Source organism: Topomyia yanbarensis, chromosome 3, assembly GCF_030247195.1.
Source record: "Topomyia yanbarensis strain Yona2022 chromosome 3, ASM3024719v1, whole genome shotgun sequence".
In the NCBI taxonomy this organism is placed as follows: Eukaryota; Metazoa; Arthropoda; class Insecta; order Diptera; family Culicidae; genus Topomyia; species Topomyia yanbarensis.
Window position 1 is genome coordinate 324721272 of NC_080672.1, and position 11872 is coordinate 324733143.

At 37.3% G+C, this 11872-nt stretch overlaps 1 protein-coding gene across 1 annotated transcript; it reads left to right on the plus strand.

Annotated features, from left to right (window-relative positions):
- Nucleotides 1–1319, plus strand: LOC131690781 (rutC family protein UK114-like). The gene is made up of 3 exons (XM_058976787.1): nt 1–186; nt 837–1066; nt 1144–1319. Exons 1-3 carry the CDS (start codon nt 122–124, stop codon nt 1260–1262), a joined length of 414 nt encoding a protein of 137 aa, XP_058832770.1. The 5' UTR covers nt 1–121; the 3' UTR covers nt 1263–1319.
- Nucleotides 1320–11872: the final 10553 nt, after the last annotated feature.

An 11872-nucleotide genomic window follows, 5' to 3' on the forward strand; every position in this document is an offset into this window, starting at 1 on the left:
GTTCAGTCATATCAGAATGAACGACTCTGCGATGTGTCATAGGCAGTAATCTTCCAACAGTCGTGGTGAGAGGATCGCATACAGTGCTCGAAACTTACTGTCTCTGAACTGTTTATCAACAATGTCTAAGGTAATCCGTAAGATCGTGTCTTCCGGTAAATGTCCAAAGCCACTAGCTCCGTACAGGTAGGTAAAGAGAAAAATATTCACGATGTTATTCAATATTTAACCAGCTGATAAGTTCTTATCAAATCACACATACCCATCAAGAGGTCAAGTTGCACGATGAAGAACCGGCTGATAATTATATACGACAGACTGATGAAAATTAACCACAACGGACGCACAAAACTTGCTTAGATTCGTTCAACCATGTAAACTTTTACGATCAAAATCATAACTAGGGTGATGAGCCTATTTTCACCATGCTAAGCAAGGTGCCTCACTGATTCGGTAATTTGTTGCCTTACAATCAATGGAATGCGTAAAAATTGACATCAACCTCTTTGCTTCGTTGTTAAGAACCAATATAATAACACACATGCGTTGAAAACAGTAAAATTCTCGTGTTTGAGCATAATGAAAACTCGAATCGAGTGCCCCTGATGTTGCGCTACCATTTGACTCAATGCGTTGAACAAAGATGGCAGACACTGCTCTAACCAACGGATTCAAATGGGTAGGGTGATAATAGAAACATGGCGCAAATAGGCTCATCAGCCTATAACAATCCGCAGTGGTGAAAAGTTGATCAAATTCTTCTGAGTCGTGATGATATGAAAACAATTTATTTCAGAGATGTTAACAAAAAACTAAACAACTTCCCAATCTTTCAGCCAAGCAGTAGTCGCGGACCGCACCGTTTACTGTTCGGGAGTGATCGGCATTGAATTGAATGAGCCGAAGCTGGTATCGGGAGGAGCCACCGCCCAAACGGCCAAAGCACTGGAGCATCTATCAAATCTTCTGCAGGAAGCCGACTCCGGCATTGACAGGGTCGTCAAGACTACGGTGCTACTGTCCGACATGAATGATTATGCTGCCGTGAACGAGGAGTACAAAAAAGGTTGATATCGAACCTATACATACGTTGGTTCGGCGAATGAATTGTATAGGTAAAATAATAACAATTGCTTTTGTTAGTTTTCAGCAAAAACTTTCCAGCACGAACCTGCTATGCCGTAGCGAAACTGCCTCTTGGAGCCGCGGTTGAAATCGAAGCCATTGCCATTGCAGGAAATGTTCAAGATAACTCTAACTAGTAGGGAACCAATGTTATGAAATAAAGAATGGTGTCTATTGCGTTACTTTTCAATATATATTTAGGCGAGTTTTTACCCAGTTTTTCGATCTTTATGTATGCAAGTTTCTGGAATTGAATTATTTAAGTCGATTTGACCAAGGGGTTTCCATCAAGCCAAAATAGTGCCACTTAATCAAGAATTACTTCGATTTTCGAAATAATTCGGTAATCCGTCGATTACATTGGTAATCAATAATAAGCATGGTAATTGTCTGTATTATTAAAATAATTCGCGTAATCAACCATAAATACAATGTAATCAATTAATCATAAAGTAATCGCAAAGTAATTCATTACTACAAGATCAATTCTATTTTGATTTTCACATTTTTGCTTTCATTTTTTAAATATTTTTTTGGTATTCCACATATGAATTTCACAATACCTTTTACTTGCGACTTAGGGGAACTGTACCTAAGACGAACAGCTTATGATTAAATAGCAAATTCGACTCATCGATTCATGCAGTTCTCGCAAATTGTACACCAACCATAATTTTAGATCATATTGCATCAACAGTGTAACTGATGCTAATAAAATTTCAAACTGAAAGATGTTTAAAGTGGTTGTGAAAATGAAGCACAAAATCGTCATTTCAAAAGTGCTATGGATAAGTTGGACACCTGACATGGGTAAGATGGACATACGGCGTTGGTAAAGATTGAAACAATTTAACAGCATTCCGCTGTGTTTCACCCAATAAATATGCCCATATTTCCCTACCCTACTGTGTCTGTCATATCCAAAATTACACCAGTATTGTTTTGCTTAAATATCTGATAATTCGCGTATTAGATAATAGCATTATCTTCCAGAATCATTTGATATCCTCTAAAAATTAGATAGGTTCAGTATATTTTAACTTTTTTTCCAGTTTGTAAGAAACGGAAGTTGTCCATCTTACCCACATCTTACTCTCCCCTACTACAATTTCAGTCGGAACCTGTAATTCAGAGTATATCAAAATAATTGGGCCACAAACTCGAGCGTAATGACTATTGAGGAATAATGATCCTCAATGCTGCCTACATGGTACTCTCTCGTGTTCTGTTTAGCAGACTACGCCCGTTGGCTAAATCATTTCTCGGGGAATTCCAAGAGTAGAAATATTATAGTTTATATATATCGTCGGAAGAAAGGGTTTATTGATAAACTGGATCATATAACAATGTGATCAAATACAGGATTGTGCCTACTTAACATATTTTGCATTAAATAAATTGTTAATGGGTCATTCTGACATGCATTCCCCATTGTGTTTTTCAATTTCGAATCATATTTAATTTTTGGCGGAAAGGGGCTGTTGTCACATGAAAATTACTTACTTTAAAATGTTTTATCCACTAATTCTCATTATTCTCATATTTACACACACTTATTCGGCCATTTTTTATTTATTTACCTATTCCAATAAAGTTCTAGGAAAAAATCTAATCCGTCGTTTTCGATTCTTACTAGACTTATTGAAACTACAGAGGAAAAGGTTTGCACACCTCATGCTGCTTTTAACAAATCGTCCCCAATAACTCCATGGTGTTTTGAAAGTAACAAATACAGTGCTGAAATGTCGCATTAGGGGACAACATAGCAATATATTGAATCTACTATTTGCTCTTGCATTCATCAATAATTCTGATTTATTTAAAGCTTCAGAATGTTACCACGTTGCAGATGGGTACTAAACAATACGGTGTATTTGAATTTTCAAGCTATTATTAATTTGTTTCAAGATAATTACTAACTTTTGACAATGCATTTGGGAACAACGCAACAATGAACACAATCGGTAGCATATAATGTCCCCTGACGCATATGAAGTGTTTATTTGGGTGCTCTATTCAACTGGCACGTTTACGTTAAAAAGTCGGTGCCAACAATTTTATTGTTTTACAATTCAATATTTTTAAATCTAGTGCGTTTCAGCTCCAAATATATTTGGAATTTAATTTTTTTTTATATTAATGCAATGGCCATTCTAAAACTAGGAATATCGGTAATATACATAAATTGTTAATTGAATTTCTTAGGCCCTAAGATATCAATCATAAACAATTGAATACATCCTAGCATTTTAACAAGATTTAACATTTAAAACTAGGAGAAACACTTTTCGGCAATTGGTAGGCGTGCAAAGTATTCTTTGGAAAGACATTCACATCGGGGATCAATTCTTTGGAAATACATTCACAACGGGGTCATTCAAAAGAGTGACATTCGGGGAACTTAGTAGTAGAGAGCATATTAGGAACAGCAAAGAGATAGCGGACAACGATGACAGAAACAAGACGAAGACAAACTTGCATCATTATGGCACACGGAAGACAACTTGACTGGTCTTTTTTTTTAGGAGCCCGACTTCCAGTCCATTATTTGCATTCGGTTTTTAATAGTGCAGCAATAGATTTTCTGCTAGTCTTGTAGTCGAGATCAGAGAATGATAGAAAAAAGAGAAGAAATAACTTATTTTTGAATATTCATCGCCAGCACATCCAGAACCCAAAAGAGATCTGGCGCCACAATGCTTGTCTCATGACCAGACAACATGTTCGATGTCGTGATAATCCCTAGCCACAAGTTCATAAACCGTTCTCCACAAGCCCAATATACCGGGAATGCGCATCCAACATATAATGATTTGACATGGGCTTCACCCGAATTAAATTACAACCCATATCTATCCCCTAAAGCAGGCGTTCGTGGACACTTTTAGGGTTAAACTATGTTGCCACCTTCCTATGTCTCTACTGCTCCACGAGCTTTGCTTTCTTTCGAGTGTCCCTTGAAGTGAAAAATATATTGTAAAATTCTTTGAAGTGAATTGATCTTTCATAAAAATTACCTTCTGATGCACTCGCCTTAGCTAGAGTTTGCGCCTTCTCATTACCCGGAATGGAGCAATTGGAAGGGCCCCAAACTAGGGTAATCTGATATGACTTCTCAGATAAAACACTCAGGAGTTTCCGTGTTTTCCCCAGAAAATACGAAGAGTGTTTTCCACGCTCCATCAAACGGAGAGACTCTATACAGCTTATACTATCCGTAACGATGAAATAATGGTCTACAGGCAGGGTGTCAACGATCCCAAGGATATCCTAAATAACGGCTAATTCTGAGACATAAACTGAAGCAGTTGTTATTGTTTTATTGAAAATACGACTAGCTTTGTTTTGTTCATGGAAAACCTTATACCCGGTTGATAAGTCCAAGCAAAAAAAAACTATCTAAAGTACGTTGCAGATCGATGGCTTTGAATCCTATTACGGAGACCTCTCCATCATCTGAAAGTTGCATTAGCGTGTTAAAATTTACAAGATATTCATAAATGTCTTTTACAAGCAAAATGTACAAAAAGGGGCTAAGAGATGAACCCTGAGGAAGACGCATGCCGCTTGCCTTTTTTAATATTATAAAAATTGTGTGAAATGATAAAAAAGAGCAAGAAATCTTTCTATTTATCTGAATCGTCGTTTTGAATTTTTTTTGTCGGCTCACATGCATTGGGATTGTTGCAGTGAGAATAATCCAGCAGAACTAGACTGTATCTAATAAAATAGCGATAAATTTGCTAAGCATGAACAGTTTCAGCTTAAAATAATTGAATAATCCAAAGTAATTCCAACAGGAACTCGCTTTGCTTCGAAGTAATCCAGAGTAATCGAGGAATTTTACAGTAATCGAGTAATTAATTAATAATCGTTTTTCGAAGTAGTAATATTTATAACCATGAAGTAATCTAGGTATTTTTTTCGGGAGTGACATGTAATCAATGCTGCTGGAAACCCCTTGCAAACTTATTCATACAAAACCGACGAACAGCTCACGATGGCTCAACTGAAGCCGTACTGCTCCGGATTTTAGTTCAAGTGGAAGCGAAGAAGGTTCAGGAAATCTTCCTGAAACCGGCGGACATGGATGTGGTTACTAAATAATCAAACCGAGATCGTCGTGATGATCAACAATTATCTGACGATTAACAACAAGTACACCATATTCAGATTCTAATGAAGGCCTTTGGTGTTGACGCATAGTGGCGGGTCTTCGAGCAAAAATCGGCAAAACCTAAAATATTGCCCAATCTGGCTGAAAATTACGTATTAAGGTAATTTTGGGATGCTGAGCTCATTTTTAATATCAAAAGTCATAAAATATTAGATTAATTTTCCATTCAGTGTTGTCGAACCTTTCTTACTAGCATAATACCATTTTTATGATAAATATTTTTTTACTGATTAGCTACATTAATAACAACGTAATAATTGGATAAAGCTACTTTCAATCTCTATAAAAAAGTGTTCGTTTACGTTTTATTACGTTGTTATGTTGCACTAATCACCATCACCTCAATATCAGCAAATATTTAAAAATGTCGATTTTAAACCCCATACCCAACCCCATTATAAACCCCAGAAATTATGAGCCAGTTCACGAAACCGTGGATATTATTCGTAGCTCTGAATGGTGAATCGTGACTATTATATTAGGAATAACATATTAAGTTATGCATGAATGGATTTCTGAATAATTTTCCAAGTTTCGTGAAAAAGTTCACGAGAAAATATCCAGGTTGTTTTGATTTTTTAAGATGATTGAGATCATGGTCAAAATATAATAAATCGTGAATCAATTTACGTCGTTTAATTGGACCGTAAACAATGTTCTTAAATTTATGAACAAAATTAGAAGTCAACCTTTGATATACCTTTTTGTTCCAAGATAGGTACCCACCATCAAAAATTCAAGCTGAGCACTTTCAAGTAAAAAAAGTTATTCGAAAAAAACTTTTCCTTGTCCAAACTGATTTCTTTTAGTGTATTTTTATTCACGGTCCATATCCCAGAGACCAGAGCCCAGAATCCCGAGTAGAGAACCCAGACTCTATATTTTATAGCCCAGAGTCCAGAGTCCCGAGGAGAGAGAGAGAGAGAGCAGAATCCAGAGTCACGAGTCCTTAGCCCAAAATACTGAGGCGAGTCTAGGGTCCAGAATCCAGAGTTCAGTGTCGAGAATGTAGAGTCGAGAGTCCAAAGTGCAACGATGATAACCCAAAATTACGAAGACAGAGCTCAGAGTCCAGAATCCAGAGTTCTGAGTGCAGATGCCAGAGCCCAGAGTTCAAAACCTAGAGTCCAGAGCCCAGAGACCAGAAACCAGAGTCTAGAGTTCTTATCCCAAAATACTGAGCCCAGAGTCCTCAGCACATAATCCAGAGCCCAAAGTCCAGAGCCCTTAACCCAAAATAGTGAGACCAGAGTTTAGAGTCCAGATTCCAGAGCTCAGAGTCCAGAATCCAGAGTTTAGATTCGATAATCCAGAGTTTAGGTTTCATAGCCCAGCTACCAGAAAACAGACCCGAGGAGATAGCCCAGAGTCCGCAGTCCAGAATCCAGAGTCCCGAGTGCAGAGTCCAGAGTTTAGAGTCCAGAGTCCACAGTTCAGCGTCCAAAGTCCAGAATCAAGACCCAAAACCCATAGCTCAGAGACCACAGTCTACAGTCCAGAGTCCATAGCACAGAATCTCGGGGCAAGAGCTCAGAATCCAGAGTTCAGAGTGCAGAGAACAGAGTCGGGAATCCAAGAGTCCATCATCCAGCGATGGGAGTGAAGATTCCAGAATCTGAAGTTCAGTGTTTATAGTCCAGAGACCAGAGCCCAGAATCCAGAGTCCCGAGGGGAGAGCCAAGAATCCAGAAGTCCAGTCCCTAGTGCAGATTCCAGAGTTCATAATATCGATGGCAGAATCCGGTGTCCAGAATCCACCGTGAAGAGTGCAGAGTCCAGATTTCACAGGCTGGAATCTAGACTGACTGGGTATTTTCGGAATGGTCTTGACGAGTAGGTGCCACAAAATTTATGTCTGACGCCATGTTGAAATCCAAGATGGCGACTTCCGTACGTGAATTATTATGATTACACTTCAGATTGTTTATCCTTGAACAGCACTTGATACTGTTTAACTTTGATTTATACAATTGATCCATAATGATAATTTTACTAGAACTGCTCTTCACAACTTTTGTTACTAGTTAGCTTTAAGGCCTTAGTTTTATAGTACTGTTATTTGATAAAATGAGTATTGATGCAGGTAATGTACAGGTATCCAGGGTAATATGCCAAACAAATGCCAAATTCGTTACTGATACTTTTTGCATGTATCAGGCAACTAGCAGTGGGGAAATTGGATTCTGAGGTGATTATTACTTTCATTGGTTTAGTTTTCAAAATTCACTGAAAAAAATTCAGTTTGAGCAAGGAAAAGTTTATTTCAAATAACTTTTTTCCTTGCCCAATGCCCAACTTGAATTTTTGAAGGTAGGTAGGGAAAATAATTATCTATCTTGGAACAAAATTTCATCCAAATCAAAGAGGTTTTTTTGTAAATCGAATTAAAAATTTCAAAATCGATTTTTTTGAGAATAGGAGTGGATGAAGAATTTTCGTAATATTTTTATTCAAAAATTTGACTAATTTTGTGAAAATCACTCCTACCAGTCCTAGCACATTTTTTTGTAGGATTTGTCATTTTTGGACTATAACCATTTGAAAAAAAATTGGAAAAAAAAGTTTGACCCTTTTCCAAAGACAGTCTAGATCATTTTTGGAAAAACTGAGTATGTAAAGTGGATTTTTGTGACAAAGTTTTATTAAAATCTGAGAGGGTGCTGCCAAAATTTATTCGAGTTGGCGCGAAATTCGTCAATATTCCCATTTTGTCGGTTTAAAATACAGCAAGGGGCTTAAAAAACGGGTCTTCACTGTATATTTTTCTATTGCTTATATCAAGTCACTGTTTGTTTGACTAAGATATGTTAAATTAGGTATTATAAATTTTCAGCAAATCTCGACAGCCGGCTTCCCAGAGCAATAATACTTATCCATGATGGGGTTGGGGTTTAAAATCGACATTTTTAAATGGATAAAAAGGAGCAAAACGAGACCTTGAAATTCGAAAAGTAGAGATGATTTCCCATAGAATGTATAATAAGTGACTGACTTCCGAACTGTTTCACCTGATTGTACAGAATACCTTTGTGAAAAAAGAATTCCCTATCAATTTACTTAAGATATATTTGTAATTAAATTATTACATAGTTCTAGTCTAATTTGGCAAACATGTTGTAATGAGCAACAAAGTTCTTTAAATGCCCTTTAAACATGTTTTTGAACTGAAGATATATACTATTATTTCGAAAATTGATGTTTAAATTGCTATTAAAAATCTAATTCTCATTCGGTTGCAACAAAATTTGGAGGATATGTCATTCAATACATAACCTAGTAAAAAAAATTCAATTTTTTAAACATAGATTTTGTCCGGCCTCCGGCCACTGTGTGACGGTTTGACGAATGGTGCTCGTAAATAATAATGGTTTCGTAATAAGCCAACAAAAGTTGTTTCGTGGTATTTACGAAAAATTCGTGATAAAAAGTGTTTCAATAGAACTAAGAATGACTCACCATATGTACAAAAAATTCGTATATTTTATGAAAATTGTCTGTACGAAACTAATTCGTAGCGATTTACGAATATATTCTATCAGTGCAGCGAATATTTTTGATGAAAGAATGATTTTTACACCGATTGTTCGAATTCTTATAAGTCAAGCTCGGAGTTCTTTTATTAATGATAGTGATTCTTATTTGGTTAATTTTGTGCGTATAATTTAATAATACTGGAGTCAATAATTTATATAACAATTCAACAATTTAATACTGATTCGTGGCCGCAATTCATTTCTCATTCTCATCAATCTGTCGAAGAATCCGAGCTCTCGCTGAAATGGAATATTAGCTGCGGTTTCTTTTTCTTGAACAAATTTTTAATGATATCATCATCGTCGCTTTCGTAAAACAGATCGTACACACTTCGTCGTCGTGGCACCTTCTGCAACATATCCTGCAGCTTCTCCCATTCTGTTTTCTGTCCTTCCGGCGTCGGTTTCAGTGACACGGTGTTACGGTCTGTTCTCACTTCCAAGTCATTTGCCGCTTCATCAGCCACAATAATTTCGTCGTCACTGTTTTCCACGCCCTCCAGCTCCTCCCCGTCGAGCGTAGAAAGTTTGCCTTCCGGTTGAGTTGGTCGGTTGCAGTTTTTCCGACTGATTCCGTGCGGAGGCTGCAGTTCTACCTCTTCACTATTGGCGTGAATGTTTTTCTCCGGTAGTTCGTCGTGAGATTGAAATCTAGTTAGTGATTCCATCCTTACTTCTGAAGGTGTTTTTTCCGATAGCTTTTCGACATGTTCGTAACCTTTCAAACTCAGATCAATTGAATCATCATCGGCTTCATCATCACCATCATTATCAGCAAGCTGGCAGTCGGTGTCATTTTCCGCCTCCCCAAGGTGTTCATTTCCGTTCGAAGTGACCGACGGGGGGAACTGTTCCTCCTCACTAGCGACCAACGGGTGCACGCTTCGGTCCGTTGAGCTGACACCCACTTGGCCTATTTCTGCCAACTGATTGGCGCTACTGTTTTCGTCCGTTCTATCGTCAATGACACTCAGCTCAATTGAATTTAGCTTGAATGTAAACGGATGTTTGGGAATCCATTGTTCCGTACTGGATGGGCTTACTGGGCAGGAATCGTCTTTCACAGCTGTGCTAGTTATATCGTGGAACGTCTTTGAGTCTGAAACGAGTTCAATAACAGTTCATTGTTTGGGTTGCTCTTATATTTAATATTAATTGGATTGATTCAAAGGTATTTCGAAATTAAATCCTAGCTAGTTTCCTATCTTCACAAAGCACTAAGGGATTATACTACTGTGGGCTCACTTTTGTCTGTAGTTCGTTTCGTAGATTTTCCAGTGAGAATGCCGAGGTGAGTTGAATTAGTGCCCTTTGCTCCCGCAACAATAGCGATGGGGATTATACGACGATGCAGTTGTATTACTTAAATCGTCCGCAAAAATCCCACAATACACGTCAATAAGTTAACCGAATACATATTGATTTTAAATATGATTTTAGTATTTTTTTTAATCTACTGTAGAGTATTGCAGTTATGTAGTTCTATAGTTCACGTTAATGGCATGCATGTGTTTATTTTTATCTTTGGAAAATTTAAAATCGTAAGAAAAGTTATACTTCTCACCTTAAAAACTGAAACTCCCTAACATACCGGCAGGCGTCAACCATTTGACCTAAACGAATCATGAGAAACTGCTCAAGCTTGATTTGATTCCTAACTGCAATACTTCTACAATTCGATAAGTTAGTCGGTCATTCAATTATTGCAATAGGCCAATTCACTAGCCTATCTAGATGAAACGATGCCTCACCATGGGCAAACTTGTAGCCAATTTTGTCGTTTACCATACACAAACCCAGAGCAAAGTTCTTGCTAAGCCTATCGTTCTTACGTGTGCCTTCGTCAACGGATGCCTCCAGTGAGTCGACCGCATCGACCTCTTCCACAAATGGTATCGTCTCAACCAAAGCCCCCGCTCGAGGTTCTAAACAACTGGCATCCTTGTGGTTGTTATCGCCATTAACAATATCATTACTGCTGTTGCCTTGGGTGCTATCTTCCCAGCTCGTGCCCGTGATGTTTGAACTGCTGCAACGTGGTAATTAGGCGTTGTCCCAGCAGGGTTGAGAATAGGAAGGGAGAAAGAAATTTGATTAAATTATTCATTATTCAATGGACCAATTTGCTGTGTCTATGGTTGTAATGAAGCCACTAGCACCGGTAGGCCGCGTAGGCGTGGCGGGTATGTTTGTTGGATCGCTGGCAAAGGTGATAGCGACAGAAGCGTGGGCGTCTTAGGTAAAGTTCATGTTGTGGTTTAACTTGCGAGGGAGTTAAATTAAATTTACGATGCTATATTAAAGAAAGCTTAAGATTGTTTATGATCATATATCAATGAATATTTTACAATTGCCATATCGTCAGATTTTTTTGCATTAGGAGAAAAAGCATACCAAGGAAATGAGATTATTTTAGAAAGTTGTTCTGATTTGAAATTTTCTCATTTCAGTAATCCATGCATACAGTTCCGTATCGACAAGTTAGCTACCACATTTTTTGAAGTTCAGTATTGCTGTTTACAAGTACTCATAACATTGTTAAGGATTCGATTCGCTGGAAACCCAGCGATGTTTTTTTCTAAGACTACATGGGAAGCTTACATTAACTAGTAGTATATACAGTAAAATTCCGTTTTTGGCATGCTCCCGTTTTGGCGCACTCCAATTTTGGCAACAAATGGGTTCCGTTTTTGGCAACATTCTTGTTGTACATAATAAGTCTATGAAAAATGTGCAGTAGATTTTTTTTTCGTATCAATTTACTTCACATTTGACTTTATTTACAAACATGGGAGTCTATTAACCCTCAAAAGCGCAAATCATTTTTTTTTAATTTTGTGAAAATTTCTCATAGTTTCAATTTTTTACTGTGATAATTTTGAGATATTTTTCGCAATGTTGTTTTAAAACAGCACTATAGTGTCATATTTAATGATTACTATAAGCATAGAAATGTATTATTTATGTATAATATAAGTGGTGACAGTGTAACTAGTTTCTGACGGAATCAATTTTTATAGTAAGACCCAGAGTCTGT